General features: G+C 33.8%; 2 protein-coding genes across 3 annotated transcripts; one reads left to right on the top strand and one right to left on the bottom strand.

The window, feature by feature from the left end:
- Positions 1-600: 600 nt before the first annotated feature.
- LOC145160824 (FAD-linked oxidases family protein) lies at positions 601-4,498 on the bottom strand. Of its 2 annotated transcripts, none has more exons than XM_079080172.1 (16): positions 4,034-4,498; positions 3,831-3,930; positions 3,477-3,626; positions 3,284-3,376; positions 3,089-3,203; positions 2,825-2,885; positions 2,485-2,583; positions 2,220-2,316; positions 2,057-2,131; positions 1,864-1,972; positions 1,685-1,794; positions 1,550-1,612; positions 1,368-1,447; positions 1,115-1,245; positions 1,001-1,044; positions 601-844 (listed from the first exon to the last, which is right to left on the bottom strand). In XM_079080172.1, exons 1-16 carry the CDS (start codon positions 4,384-4,386, stop codon positions 725-727), a joined length of 1,800 nt encoding a protein of 599 aa, XP_078936298.1. In that variant the 5' UTR covers positions 4,387-4,498; the 3' UTR covers positions 601-724. The 2 variants fall into 2 exon arrangements, with proteins under 2 accessions (XP_078936298.1, XP_078936297.1); XM_079080171.1 differs by having other exon boundaries at positions 3,831-3,933; positions 4,034-4,496.
- A 7,259-nt stretch (positions 4,499-11,757) lies between these two features.
- On the top strand, positions 11,758-13,014 carry LOC145160823 (uncharacterized). Its single transcript, XM_079080170.1, has one exon. It carries the CDS (start codon positions 12,225-12,227, stop codon positions 12,690-12,692), a length of 468 nt encoding a protein of 155 aa, XP_078936296.1. The 5' UTR covers positions 11,758-12,224; the 3' UTR covers positions 12,693-13,014.
- The last annotated feature ends 3,197 nt before the right edge of the window (positions 13,015-16,211 follow it).

Here is a 16,211-nt window from a genome sequence, read left to right as displayed (position 1 = left end):
GGTTCTTGCTACATATAAACAAAATGTAAGAGTTTTTCGAGAATGTTGGTAGATAAATAGTTATGTTTTTCTGTATATTGCCCTTATTTATACCAATTATTTTTAAAGAAAATGACAAATTTAACTTAATTTTATAATAATTTATCAAAAAATTAAGAAATGAATCAAATAGCCACTAAAATCGCAAGTGACATTTAATGGGTGTGCAATTTCGCTTTATGGGTTGTAATTTCAACATGCGCACACAATACTTAAGGTTTTAAGAAAAAAAAACCTTACGCATTAGACACTCATACAATCTCATTTCGATTAGATTGAGGAAATCGCATATGGGGTCGCATAGTAAATCGTAAAAGGCCAAATGATATTTGTGATTTCATCATACCAAAATGGCAAAATTCGATTTTTTTTATATATATATACTTTCGATGAAATCGTAATTCATAAGTCTAACTCCAAATGACAAAATCGAATACCATGAGGATTTCAATGGCTATATGAGTCATTTCTTAATGTTTTGGTTATTTTCTTGGAATAAGATTAAAGGATTATGCTAAATTTGTGTTTTTCTATTATTTTTAATATTATTGTTCTAATCTCTACGCAAAAGTGGTGGCTGATCATAAAGTACACAGCCCCAAGGCCAACTGAGTTTTCTTTGTTACAAATTACATGTCATGTGTTGTAAAGTATACTTGTAATAACCTATAAACAAGGGTCCACATTACAAGCAAATATGAGGTGGAATAAGCTTTCCTGGATTCATAATGCCATTAGGATCCAAAGCAGCCTTTATCTTTTTCATCGTCCTCAAATTCTCTGTTCCAAGTTCTTTCTCAAGATACTGCAAACAAATACAACCCATGAATGAAGAAGGGCATTTTAGACCATTTAACTAACTAACAATCTTATTAAACTACTTGTTAGAGTCAATTCATATATATATATATATATATATATATATATATATATATATATATATATATATATATATATATACCTTCATTTTCCCAGTACCCACGCCATGTTCTCCAGTACATGTACCTGAGAGGGTTACAATTTCACATGTAAATGTAATTAAACAAACTAATAGAAAATAATTAAAAATTAGTACCTTCCATTGATAAAGCAGCATGAACCATAAAATTATTCAATCTTTCAGCCTCCTTACGTTGTTCATCGTCTGCTGGATCAAATAAAATCACTGTGTGAAAGTTACCATCTCCAGCATGAGCAATCACCGTGCTGTTAACAAATGTGTACAGTAAAAACTATAAATATTTCAATGAATTCCTTTCTGAAACCTAAAAAAAGTAAAACACAGATACATTTATGGACCAAAGATGTCATGTCACATTATCACATACCACAGCAGTGATGAAGCATCTAGAACTTCTTTAGATTTAGAAATTATTTCAGCAAGATGTGATAAGGGAACACATACATCCTGAAAATTATAAAATATCAAAAAGAAGATAGATACGCTTTGACTTTTCTGGTCAACCATCATACATTTTAAATTCAAAAGAAACAAGGTACAGAGATTAACTGTTGTCATTGCTTCAAAACCAGGTGCCATTGCAAAGCAGGCATACAGAGCTTCTTTCCTTATCTAGAAAAAAAAAATCCAATTAAGATACTAAAAGGTAAAAAATCATCAAGAAGATTAAAGAGGTAAACTAACCTTCCAAAGTTCCTTTTTAGCTTGTGGGTCTTCTGCAAAAACAAAGTCGGACCCACGATGCTCCGATACAATCTTTTGAACTATAAGTGTCTGTTCACGTGTATATGCTTCTGTAAAACAGTAAATTAGCAACCTTGTTAAAAGAAATTTATCCATTTTAAGATTTTTTTTTTAAATACCTGTGCCGATAAATTCAAACATCAAAGTTGGAAATTCAGGTAAGTCTTTTCCATTAGCAAGATTAACAGCCTTCACTTGAACCTCATCTAACAGCTCCACCCTTGACACCTGGCAAAAACAGGACCAAAGTAAAGCAAAATATTTATATATTATTAACTTAATCAGAGCTGAAAACTAATGGAAAAAGCATACTTGTATGCCAGATAACATAGCTGCTATTGCCACATCAGCTGCATCTTTGACTGTAGGAAAATTGCACATTGCCACCTGCAACCAATTCATTATCATATAATGGCAATGGCAATAAATATAAACATAAAGGGAGTTTTAAGTAATTTCAGTAGAATGAACTTACAATTGAATGTTCTGGAATTTTTTGTAGACGCAATGTAACTTCTGTTATCACACCCAACGTGCCTTCACTTCCAATCATCAGCCGTGTAAGATCATATCTGCATAATTTTTATCATATAAAAACCCACACTAATAATCTTTTCTTCATACCCACAATATATATATATATATATATATATATATATATATATATATATATATATATATATATAATGGGCTGTTTGTTATATATAAAATAAATGAATTATGACAGTTTTAAAACTCACCCAGCAGCACTTTTTCGAGCACGAGATGCTGTTTTAACAACTTCTCCATCAGCTAAGACAGCCTTTAGATTGATGACATTGTCACGCATGGTTCCATATCTACATGTATAGATTCAAATACACAAAATTAAAACCATAAATTACCATATTGATATTAACAACAACAACGAAAATTCCCAATAGAGCTAAAAGTAAAGAGGAGGAAAGGTAATTAGATGAATACTATAGGGTTGAACAAATAGTGAAAAAAGATACTAGCAATACAAGCTTAATATAAATTAAATGCAACAGTTTCCTTCTTACGGTGTCTTATAATAAATATACAAGACAAAGTGTCTACCTAACAGCTAAAGAACCAGAACAACGTGTCCCACACATCCCTCCAATGGTTGCTCCAGGTCCTACCCAATACAAATGTATACACCTTAATCACCAAATACAGATAAAGGTGAAACAAGAATGATGGAATGTATCTGAACAAATTTTCATATATATAAATTTAGGGAGATAAATATACACTGTTGTTGAACTAAATTTGAACATAAATGACAAGAAACACCATTTCAATATGCATGATTGCAACGTATGAAGTGTAGAAACTCACCAGGGTCAAGAGGGAAGAATAGACCATAAGGTGCTAAGTATTCATTAAGCTCCATCCATCCAATCCCAGGTTCAACAACAACATCCATGTCTTCAACATGTAATGCTTTAACATTCTGTAAGTCAACATGTTAAAAAATCAACCAACAATGTCACAAGGTTGTTCATGGTTTCAACAAGAAAGAGTATTTCATACTTTCATTAAGGTCATGTCAATGCAGACACCTCCATTAGGAGATAAAGTGTGACCCTCGATTGATGTAGCTCCACCATAAGGTACAATAGGGACCTGAATATGGAACATGAAAGTGCTTAATAGGGTGCAAATCAAAATATCTTTTGATACATTTTTATACAACTAGCTCTAAATTTCGTGCCAATGATCAAACCTTATGTTTGTTACAAGATCGGACAATCTTAGACACTTCATCTTCAGACCTTGGAAACACAACAACATCCGGGATATTGACTGCCTTGTGAAAGCTGTATTGTGGTTTCCCATGGAAATATCTTTCGTCATAATCCAATGTCATGTTATCCTGTTAAACGAGTACAAAACACCCCTTGTTGGTGTAAATTTTGTAACAAGATAGTTCACAAACTCTATTGAATAACACTGCTAAATAAATAGTTGGTGATAGTTTTGTAACAAAATCCATAGAAAGTAATTAGGGTTTCAATAAACAAACTTATAATGCAGGAAGAAATTTGAAACATTATTAATGGACGATATGATAGAGTACTTGACATATGGCCTTGAGTTCAGTGATGAGCTCGGGTGGGACTGGCTTATACGAGCCCTTCACAACACGCTCCGTGCTATCTTTGACCCCAATACGCCCACTTCTGGAATTGAAAGGCTCAAAAAATCCATTTCAGTTGAACCAATACAACCAAGCCCCAAGTCAGAAATCATCGAAATGAAGATGATGAAAAACGGAAATACCTTTCCTGGAGATTAGGGGAATCGCATAGTGATGGGTTTTTCTGTAACTGGAGTGCAAGTGAGCCGCCGGAGACGGCGAGAACAATCGGAAGCAAAGAAGTCCTCCATGATTGTTTGTTGCTGTTGTTCGAGTTGACTATGATGGTGTTCTCTAGAATGTGTGATTGAGATTGAAATTGAGATCGAGCAGTGTGATTGGACTGAACGAAGGAGTTTTGAAAGAATTTGCTGGGTTTACAAGACGATCGGGCACGAGAGAGCCAAGTGAAGAAAGCCATTGCCTTTTCGAGATGACTGCATCTTTGGGATAAACCGATAAAGTAAATCACTTTACCCATGATGAGATTTAACATGGAAAATTGAAATTGACCAACTTCAATGATTGAATAGACTATTGCACATGGAAATCGAAATCAACAATTTACCACCATATCCCATTTTTTTCTCCCTCTTCCCTCATCCCTCTTCACCATGTATTATGGTGAACTATATCTCATTGACTCACTCCTTGTGGTAATTTATGTTCGATAAAGTTAAAGTCGATCAATCTTGAGTCTTGACATGCATACAAATATGAATTCATTCAATGATTTGGGTTTGAGAATCTCCATGTCTAATCTAATCTAATCTAATTCTAATTCTATTCTAATCCGCCCTGATAAATGAAAATAATTTTGTCACGTGTCACTTTCTCATTAACTTGGACACATATCATTTTTTAGTATTTTTGAATAAATGTTTTTTCCATTTGTCATTTTCTCATTTTTTTATTTTTTCTTAATTAACACATCATATTTACACCTCAATTATTTTAATTGAAAATAACCAATAAATTACAAATTTAAATAAATTTTTGTTTCAACTTTTATATTTGATTTTTTGTTTTATCAAACCCGTATAACATACGTGTCTTACACCTAGTAAAACTAATAAAAGAATAGTTTTATTCTCCTTTTGACATGTGTCATCTTATTAGACCCAGGGGCGGACGCATGATTTCACAGTAGGGGTTGCACGATAGTAGAAAAAATAAAAATTTTAAAAGATTTCGAAAAAATTTCCACTGCCTCAGAAAAGTTAGAGGTTGTCGGTGTCACCGGTGACCCGGCCTAAATCCGCCCCTGATTAGACCTCTTAATTAATGCATATTTTATTCTTCTTTTGTCATGTGTCACCTTATTATGTCTCCTAATTAATACTTATCATTTGTCAAACTATTGATTATTCATTTTATATTTTAAATTTTAAATTTTCTCACTCTATCTACATTAAATTAATAGCATTAAATTAAAAATTAAAATAAAATTAATACAAATTATAAAATGATATAATTTCACATATTAATTTAAATCAATGATTATAATTTTATATAACTAAAAACATCTCTTAATTAATAATTTATTTAAAATAATTGATTAATAACTTTGAATTTTTAGTATAAAAGTTTAATTAATTTTGTAACCGTGGTTCCTACGGGTTATAAACTAGTCAAGATTATATATAAATGCTCAATTGAATCTTATAATCGAGCTTTCCAAACTTTATGTATGTATTTAGATTCAGATTATATATCAAATCGATCTAAAATCAAGATTGTTTTATTTAGTATATTTCTAATATACATTCAATTGGTTGTGCTTTATTGATCATAATATTGATGTACATATTTGAGCTATGCAAGCACCAAACTCGCTTTCGAGTTTAGCTCCCATGTTTCAAAGGGGTTGATCGAGCCATCAAATTGAATGTGGGCTTAAATTAACATTGTCGAGTCGACCTCATCTCATTTAGTCGTGGAGATTGATTACTTATGACGAGATTCAAGGGTATCACACATCATAATTGTGTTGTTGAATAATATAAGCACCAAACAAGGAGTGATGATATGTTATAGTCTTACATCTTTTAGATGCCATTTCATTTTGTCTCTGTCTAATTTTCTTATATAGAAGCTTAATGTAATTGTAAACATCATCCCGAGATCAATAATAGATCTCTCTAGTTTATTCATGGAGGTACAATGTTTACCTTAACTGTATGAACTATATAGATTTTTTTTTCTTCTTTATTTTTGTTTTTGTATCTTTTAATTGTATGGTTTTCATCTCATCTGAATATCTAACAAATGATATTAGAGTCAAGGTTGTCAAGATCGAGATCCTACGTATGATCGTTTTTAGGTTTGCAAGATCGGGATCGGGATCCTAAGATCCCACAAAATAAAACATAATTTTAATTTATAATTTTAAAACATGAAAATTATTTCAAACATTTAATTTTTCGTTAAAAGTTGTAAAAGACATAAAGTGGTAAAAAAAATATCATTTGCAAAAAAAAAGAAGGTAGGATCAGATCGAATCGCGATCCTACCCCAAATACAATCCGTTTGCGATCCAGTTCGTTTTTCATACATAGGATCGTATGATCCTACAATTAGTATCGCGATCGAATCGCTTAATAGCAACCCAACCCCAGTTCGTTAACATCCTCCAATGACTCTAAACCCTTGCATGGGTGAAAAGCAACCATCAAGATCATATTTTTATGACTTAAAATCCTCAGAAATGACAATATATGACAATCATAAGCTCTGGAGTAGCTTTTACTCACAAGAACCAAAACCATGGGCCCAAAAGCATGCAAAACTCTAAGCTAACCTAGATCTAAACCAATGAATCATAAAGGTAAGAACTTTATACACCAAGAACACAACAAAAGGCTCAAACAAGCTCACAAGGGCTTAGGGTTTCGAAATGCCTATTTGGGGATAGTGGAGGCTGAACATGAAAAAGACCTCAAGGGACTTAAGTTGTTTAAATAGGGTCTCAACCCTAAAAAAATTAGGGTTTAGCAATAGCACATCTACGCCCTGCGTAGATGGTGTTACACACTGCGTAGAGCATGCAATCCTCGCATGTGTTTAATGAGCTACGCCCCGCTATGCCTAGTGTAAGGACCAATTTTGCAAGAAATTTATGCTTTAAGCTATAAAAGAAAAGTACCTAGGAAACGGATGTTACATACTTGAGGACGCATTGTCATTTGCTTAATATTGATAAATTATTTTGTGCTCGTCTTCTAAAATCATATTATGTAAAATGATACAAGCATACATAATACGAGCGAGCTTTTCCACTGCTCGAGGACGTGTCAGATGTTGTAGTATGCGTCAACGCTTCTTGAGGACTCCAAACGCTCATTTGACATCCTTCATAGCCTTGTCTTGGAATGTTTTATACTTTATGCGTTTTGGATCACCTGGACATTTTAGCATTTTCACAAACACAACAAATTCAGGGTATATACCATCAGCAAGATAATACCCATAACTGTACGTCGTTCCATGTACTTGAAATGGACAGTTAGGTGCAGACCCATCACAAAACCCATTGAATATGGGAAACATGTCTAAAACATTAATATCGTTGTTTGAACCGGGAGCACAAAAAAATGCATGTCAAATCCAAAGATCTTGTGACGCAAACAACTTCAAGTATGACTGTGGGGTGACCTTTATCACCCTGTGTAAATTGTCATTGTCATGCGTTAGGACAACTACCCCATGCCCAATGAAGACAATCCAAACTTCCAAGCATACTAGGAAAACCATGAACACTAGCATGATGAACATATAATAGTTGAACATCAGTAAAAGTGGGTTTACACAAATACCTTGGATCGTAAATAGTGACAACGCTTCTGCAAAACTCATCCAAACTATCCCGAACTATCCGCTCAGACATTTGAAAATATTTGTCCCATGCATCGGAAACGGAACCGTAAGCTAGTTGACGAACCGCAACTATGCATTTCTGTATTTTCGAAAAAATCATTTGCATCTCTTGCATCTCGACGTTGTCTCATATATTCAGAAATGTTAGTAACGTCACCAACTATACAGATAAATAAATGTTTCGTCATTCGAAATCGACGTCGGAATAAGTGTTCCCCGTAAACAGAATTTTAATTGAAATAGTATGCCATTAGACGGGTGTTTGCATCCCAACTATCTCTGAGAAGCATCTTCCGCTTCATAACCACTTATCATAATGTCACAAGAGCCTGACTAACGGTTAGCAACAACTTGCAAGTTTGTAATGAATTTGCCTTTTTTTAAAGGATTTTCTAAAAAATATATGAAAGAAACATAAAGATGGATATAGATTTGTAATAGTGAATAGGTTTTGATTTGTAGGTTTATATTTATAGTGGTAAATGAAATATGAAAAGAAAAATAAATAAATAATCAAATAAATCGGCAACTTCAACGGTCATCTATCCTCGAACGTTCGAAAATTTGATCCTCAAGCGTTTGAAAATTTGAAATTTTACAATCGGTGCAAACATACCAGTGGTACTTTATCCCTGGTGAAAAGATGGGAGAGGCGCAGTATTCACAGCCGGTAAAGTAGTCCGTCGCAAGCCATTGTTATTTAGCAATGTATTCAAGACACTAATTTCCGTCGCAATAGTAGTTTGTAGCATTGTATCATCTAGACTCTAGAGGCCTGTGAGTTCACAATGAACGTTAATATTAGAATAGAGACGAAGAGATCCCATACTTAACGGGTCATGGTGATGGGCTGATGGCCACAATCATAGACTAAGAACCATTGGACCCCTACGAATATGTCTTAATACCCCCTATGTGCTGCAATGGACTAATAAATATGGGCACATATCTTGGTTTAAAAAAATTTGTATTTCGAATATGAGAGCTTGTTCAATTCTCAAGGATTTATGTTGGTTTTATTTTGATCATATGTTTCGTAAGCTGTAATGCCCTACGGGCTTGTCCATATTTGTTTTGGTTGGGACTTGGAAGTCTCACTCTTGAATTGTACTATTTTTCTAATTAATAAAATAAACCCTTCCCTTTAATAAAAATAACAATATATATATTAGAGAAAAGAAAAAAAGAGCTAAAACCAAACATTTGTGGATTGTGTTACCACCAAAACACAAAATAAAATTACTATAATTAAAAATAAATAAAATAAAAACTAATGGTTTTTGGATCCTCCGCCCTTCTTTCCATCGTCACCCCATATAAACCTCTGCATTCTTCTCATATCGTTTCTTCACCACCATTTCCCTTTAAAATGCTAAATTTTCAATTCCCTTATCATGGTTTTCCCTATTTTTCAATTCTTTAAACCCCAACAATTCCCATTTTTGTAGGTTTAGACCCCCGAATCGAAAAGAATTTTGGACAAAAAAAAAATGGCTAACGATGCTTTGAGGACAGGGTTCATGACCGTTTTTGTTGTATCCGGAAGCGTTGTGCTTCTTGCTCACCAATTTCATAAACACCTTCTTTCCGACTTTATGAAAAAGATGGAATTCGAATTGGGTATTTCACCTTGTGGACGTTTTCTTCTCTCTTTTCCCCCCTTTTTCCAATTATATACATGTTTTGGGACTTATGTACATGAAACGTTTGATGGTAGATGTTAAAAAAGAAGCAAAATTAAAAGGATAATTAATCATTTGTATGATTTAAACATATTATTTAAAGGGTTTATATTGTTTCTGGATGCATGTTAGGTCCCACCAAGAGCCAAACAAAGAAGAAGGTGAGATTCTCCAATGAAGCATCAAAGGTTTTATCAGCCAATTATAAAGAAAGCCAGTGGTCGAAGGTGGCAATGGTTGACATGGAGGACTTCTGCGGGGATAAAAAGAAATGCAGGAAGACTATGCCTCTTAATTGGCAGGTTATGTATAAAGGGATCATAGACTACAGGAATTCAATATATATCCAATAAATTTTTTTCTCGTATCGGTGGTTGTCTTCATTGTGGTTGATGGTGGTGGGAATGATAGGGAAAATTGTGTTGTTTTCTTTTGTCTAATTATTTTTTCAATCTTAATTTATGTAAAACATTCACTTGCTACCATTTTGGCACAAGTATTGAAAGCTAAAAGAATTTTATTGTTCTTTGAAACAAATATATATATATATATATATATATATATATATATATATATATATATATATATATATATATATATTCGACAAATAATGTGTATTAATAGTGAAGATAACATGTATTAAGCTATAAATAGTAAAACTTTAAAAGACACCAAAATATGTACTCCTAACTTCACAAAACCTTGAACGTGGATATAATGATCCAATAATTTTTTGTTAGCAATGTGCACATATGGATAAAGACTTAACAAACGGTATTGGATTCTGTCTACATATCATCAAAAGCTATGATTTTTTTTTAATCATTGGACTTTATGAATGAGCAAAAAACCTTGTACTAGACAAACCATCGTAGTTTTATTTTATGTTGTATAATTGACAAAGTTATCTTATGTTTATGTGTAAATTTCATTTTTTTTTGGTCCCTGTCATACATGATTTTTAGTAATCAACGAGTAATTAACCATACTCCATATATTTTTCATGATTTTGAGTATTCAACACGCTTGGTTATTAATTCTTTGGTTTGGTTTTGTTGAGTGTTTAGTTGATAGTATTAAAAATAAAATAACTATTATACCCTTATGTATTTTTATTTTAATTTTCTATTATTTGTTGAATGTTTTTTTTTTATTATTTTATTTTATTTATTTTAAATTCGTCTGATATACACCCACCCCAAGCTAAACTAGACCAGATACTATCTCTATCTTCTCTGATATGCTAAACCCTAAATTACCAAACACCAACTAAGGTCACCACCCTCCTTAACCGGATCGCTACCATCGTCAATACACACCTCCCATCCACCACCGTTCGTTTTCTACACCATCTGTCATCGTACCATTGCAACACCATTGACCATGGCTTTATTTATGCATGATTTTTGCTCGAAGGAGGATGAATCTTGAAGCATACTGACGGCATTCGTTGGAGAGGCGGAGGGGAATCAGGCTCTCGAACCATTTGCGATTACATACTTGTACATTCACATATGGGTATGCCATTTGCAATTTCTTCTCTTCCAAATTACAAATTTTCATGCATAACTTACAAGTTTTAAAAACATAAACTACAAGGTTTTATAAAAACGATAATTTTTGAACCCATAACTAAAAAAATACAAACAAAAGAACTAAAGATTATATAACATACATCATTATTAGATAGAAACTTTTCTTAGCAATCGGAGAGAATTCCTAAAGTTTTAAAGTATGAAAATGAGGCTAAGTTTTTCTATTATGGTTTAAATCCTTTGGGTTATGGACTACAATTCTACAAAATAGCAGATGGGCCGTAAATCGGAACCCAGTAAGTGAAATCGCAGGCCACGTGAACCAACTTGCGATTTCTTTGACTACTTATCTTTTTAATATTATTTCTTAACAAATGATTAAAGGATTAGGTTATATTTGTCATTTACTCAATTATGTAGTATTACATTTGGTTAGTAAGTGTGTTCAAAGTTGGGTTTAAAACTACATTTCATCTCTTAAAAAGAAGATCACCAAATACCAATTTCTCTCCCCGATTCCCATTGATTTACCATCTCGATGATTAACAGCAAAAGAACGACAATATCAAATTAAAGAAGAGAGACGATTTGTCATCGTGTGAGGTTACGTTGGGTGGTTAACGTAATCAACCATTTTGTGTTAATTGTAAGTGCATTATCATTTTGTTTTTATTTTAAAATATTTAAAAATAAACTCAAAAACGACAATTTATTTTTCCATCAAAAAGATATATATCGGTTACGTTACACGTACCACTTAACCCAAATGAACACATAGAGACACACACGGTGGCCCTATTTTCTTCTCTCATCCGACCTCACCCTTCATATCTTCTTAATTATATAAGTGTTTATAGAAAAAGAAACTGATCTATCTGAGAGAGAGAGAGGGAGAGAGAGAGAGAGGAGTTGATAAAAACTCGCAGTGGCTTCCGGCGAATACGCTGATAAATAATATAGTTTTCCGACGATTTCGGAAATCAGATTTGTATCAGCCTTCTATATTTTTCTATAATTACTTATACCATCTAAACGTTTCCTCGATCCAATTGGTTCTTCGTCGTGATTTTGCCCTATCATTTTTATACCCACGACGAAGATCCCATATGGCCGGGAAATCTCCCCAACCCACCCATTCCGACGTCGTATAACCCGTTCGTGGGACGGTGTTTGATTCTACACGAAACTGGGACTTGGGAGGTGTGGATTTTGTCCTTCAATTGATCGGTGGGTCTTGATTAATGGTCACGAAAAAACAACAGATCGCCTTCCACCGATCTCCAATGGAACGCCGGCAGTTTTTGTTAGATCCAGAGGAGTGTTCATCCCGAGGTAGTCACCACCGGTTAGCCGAGGTCGCCGGAGGAACCACAGCTGAATGTGCAGCGGTGGTCTGCTGCTTCCCCTGCACCGTCGTTAACTTTTTGGTGTTGGCCGTGTACAAGGTTCCGGCGGGTTTGTGCCGGAAGGCTTTAAGAAAGAAGCGGCGCCGCCGGCTCAAGAAGAAAGGGGTATTGATCCAAACTACGCATGGCGTTGACGGGATCAGCATCGATGGGACGGAGTTCTCCCTCCATACGGCGGCGGCCGATCGGTTAGTTGTGAAATCGATGGACTCTGACGAAGATTTAATCGAGTTAGAAAATGAGATGTGGGAGACGTTCTACGGAACCGGGTTTTGGAGAAGTCTCTCTCAAAGGATCGATTGAAAATGATCCGGTCAGTCTCGTAGACCACAAACCTAAACCGCCTTGCAATTCATGCTTGTACTGTACAAGTCTGCACTCCCAATACAAACTAATAGAGCGTAAAATCCAGCTTTGTTATAAGTACATATTTACCCTCCCTATCCCATGCAAGATTCTTTCGATTTGTAGGAGTGAAAATAGGCAAAATCCAGAATTTGGGTTTGTTTTGGTTTAAAGAGAAAAAAAAAAGTTTTTTTTTTTTCTTTTTCAATTTTGAGTATATATATTCATTTGAACTTTTATGTTAAATCTTATATGAAAATGATTTGATGTTTTCGATCCACATTGTTCATCTTCTATATAAATTTGAAATTTAGGCTTACTTCTCATATGTAACTAAATAACTACATACGGATTCTATGTTTTACTAACAATATACATTTAATGTGTATATAAATCAGGCCAAACGATTATTTGGCTGTGATAATACCAAATTATTTGTTCGTGACATTGACATAATGGACTATGTCTCTTCTTTACAACCACGTGATGCCTTAACGCATATCTCTTCATAAATTCAAGTTTGAGTCTTGAATGAAACTTTTTAGTTTTTGTATATGAGCCATGTCGCTATCCACACAAAAAAAATAAAGATTTTTCTTTTTGTAAATAAGTTGTGTCACAAGTGTGTCACTGTCCCGAAAAAGACCTTAACAAAATTCAGCTGTTAAAAAAAGAAACCGAAGTATTGATGCAATAAATGTTTTTATAGTTATTTTTGTTTAATGTTTTAATGAATTTCTTTTATTCTATTGAGTAAAAGTTAACAATAGAGTTGTTAGTTTCTGAAGGGTCGAATGTAACTTATAAACGCCAATTTTACCAATGCAACAACATCGAGATTACAATGCACTTATCTAATTAACAAAATATTACCGTCCTTAATTCATCAATAATCGCATCTCTTTACGGTGGTTTTGTAAAATAGAAATTAAATATCCTCCTATTTTTGTTCGTACAAATTCTCCTACCCAATTAAATGATGACATGTATCATATTAGTATATTAAAATATCATTAAATAAGTATTAAATGTTACACATATCACTATTTAATTGGGTAGGAAGATTTGTAGGAACAAAAAATAGGAGGATATTTAGGGTGCGTTTGGTTGTAGAAAACTGTTTTTATTTTCTATGAAAATGTTTTCAGAAAATAGGGTTGAGTTTTCATTTTCAATTTTCAATGAAAATGCGTTTGGTTGGAACGGATGGAGTTTTCATTTTCCATCTTAGAAATTTGGAAAACTGTAAAAATCACTTTTCTAATTTACATACAATTTGGAAAACTGAAAATTTTCATTTTCTTAAAAAACTTTGGAAAACTGAACGAACCAAACGCGTTTTCAAAATTTCCATTTTTCTTGGAAAAAATTTCCTAGAAAACTGGAAAATTTTCCACAACCAAACGCACCCTTAATTTCTCTAAAAAAATTGTATTCTTTGTTTTGATTCTATATGGCGACAATATCATAGGTGTACAAACTATATTTTTTCCGGGATCCGAATCAATTTTGAAGTCAGATCAGATTTGATCAACAAAGTCCAAACTAAATTGAACCCAAACCGGATAAGATCTTAATCGAATTTAAAGAAAAACCTAAACCCATAGGAACCGGTGAAAATAAAATCAAAACCAGATTGTATGAAACGAGTTTCAAAACCAATTTGAAGAAACATATATTTTATTATATTTTTTGACTTTTAGAATTAAAAAAAAATACAATACATATTTAAGTCTAAAAACATAAAACAAAGCATATCTAATCGGAAATAGACATCATTGTCGTTATGGTAGTAGTGGTGGTCGTTTATTAATCGTTTGTCGTTTAGGGTTTAGTCATTGTCAATGGTGTAGCGTAATTATTCTTCGTAAGCGAGCTCTTCCATGGTAAGTGAGACCAACATTTTCATAGCTATTTCTTGCTATTGTATTTTTTGTTTCGCCTTCGCAATTTCATCTTCAAGTGGTGAAATATTTTATATATGTTCTACAACATCGTAGTCTTTCAAGCAAATGCATGCTTCCATTTATATGGGATGAGTTTTGTTTTTCTTGGAAATATTATTACCCTACCTATAACAATAAAAAAAAATGGTTCTCAAAACTCCACAAAAATTTAAACAATTAGTAAATCAATGTGTAGTGGCTAGAATCGAAAATAGGAATTCATTTTATTTCCACCAAAGTATGCAAATTTTCTAACTTTATCTATTTATTTTGAGATGTATTAATTTTCCCCGACAATAGCTTATCTTGTCACATCTCATATATATGGATGATGTGATGTTTATTGATAGATCATTGTTGGTCAATATGTTGAATCTTAATAGTTTGCATATGTGCTTTTATTTAGCATCTGATCTTAAAGCGAACCTTCACGAAAGTAAGGTTTATAACATTGTAGTGGTGGATAATATGGAGATTTCTAATCTTTCAAATGTGAGTACGTTTCTATTCTGAGTAAACCACTTTTAATTTCTGGAAATTTGAAGCTTAAATATGTTTGACCCTCAAAAAGGGATACAGATGATCGTTGAACCCATCACTTTACAACTGTCATTCTCATTTTTTTTCAATCTTAAAAATTGTAGTTTTCCACATCCCACAAAAATATGCACATTTTTTACATTTTAAGGTCGAGTAGGTTAATTTCAACTTTGATTTTCTTTTGAAACGTGTAACACGCGATTCAGGTATTGGCTGGAAAGTTGACAATTTGGAAAGGTTCATGCATGGACTCGGCGAGTTGGAGGACCAACTCGTCGAGTAGAGTCGGGTATCTGGAGCGCGGGACGGAGGTGACTCGGCGAGTCGGAAGGGTCGACTCGGCGAGTCCGAGCTGTTTAAAGAAAACCCTAATTTTGGGGTTTGCCCCCTATATAAACATCATTATCCGCCCCAGTAGCCTCCCTTAGCACCTTAGAAGAGCGTTTACGGTCGCACACCCTCTTGTGAGTGAAGTAAGATCAATTGGGAGCTTAACCTTGAGATTTTGGGGAGGATTCCAAGCTTGAAGAAGAAGTATCAAGGGAAAACACTAGATCTAGCATCTAGTTCGTCTTGGGCATTGATTTGAGGTATGAATCTGTTACCTTAAGCATAAATTCTATTTGAGAATTGTGACCAACTTTGAGGAAATGGAAGCAAGCCTAGATCTGGACCTATCACAAGGATATGGTTCCAGATATGGACCTTCATAGGTCCCAATTATCATAAAGTTGCACCTTTTAGTAAGCTCATTCCCTCCCCATGCATGGAAACCTTGTTGAAGGTTAGTTTTGGTGATTATGGCCATGAGAGGCCTTGCATGCACGTAAAGTTTGCAACTTTACATGTATTCCACTATAGTAGAGTATAGATCTGAAGTTTGGGACCTTGAGTCCCACTGGAAGAGGCCGTAAACACAATGGACTAATAGGGACTCGACGAGTCGTGCAAAAGACTCGGCGAGTCGAAGGGTTCATGGTCAGGGGTGTAC

The sequence above is a fragment of the Lactuca virosa genome, chromosome 2, assembly GCF_052849685.1.
Source record: "Lactuca virosa cultivar CGN04683 chromosome 2, Lactuca_virosa_CGN04683_v6, whole genome shotgun sequence".
Taxonomy (NCBI): Eukaryota; Viridiplantae; Streptophyta; class Magnoliopsida; order Asterales; family Asteraceae; genus Lactuca; species Lactuca virosa.
This window is presented reverse-complemented; position numbering and strand designations above follow the sequence as displayed.

Coding starts and splice junctions, on each gene's coding strand:
- LOC145160823 (XM_079080170.1), top strand. CDS start 12,225: ATGGTCACGAAAAAACAACAGATCGCCTTCCACCGATCTCCAATGGAA.
- LOC145160824 (XM_079080171.1), bottom strand. CDS start 4,386: ATGTTAAATCTCATCATGGGTAAAGTGATTTACTTTATCGGTTTATCC. Junction 3,377..3,476: donor GATCTTGTAACAAACATAAG/GTTTGATCATTG, acceptor TTCCATATTCAG/GTCCCTATTGTACCTTATGG. Junction 1,613..1,684: donor CTAAAAAGGAACTTTGGAAG/GTTAGTTTACCT, acceptor TTTTTTTTCTAG/ATAAGGAAAGAAGCTCTGTA.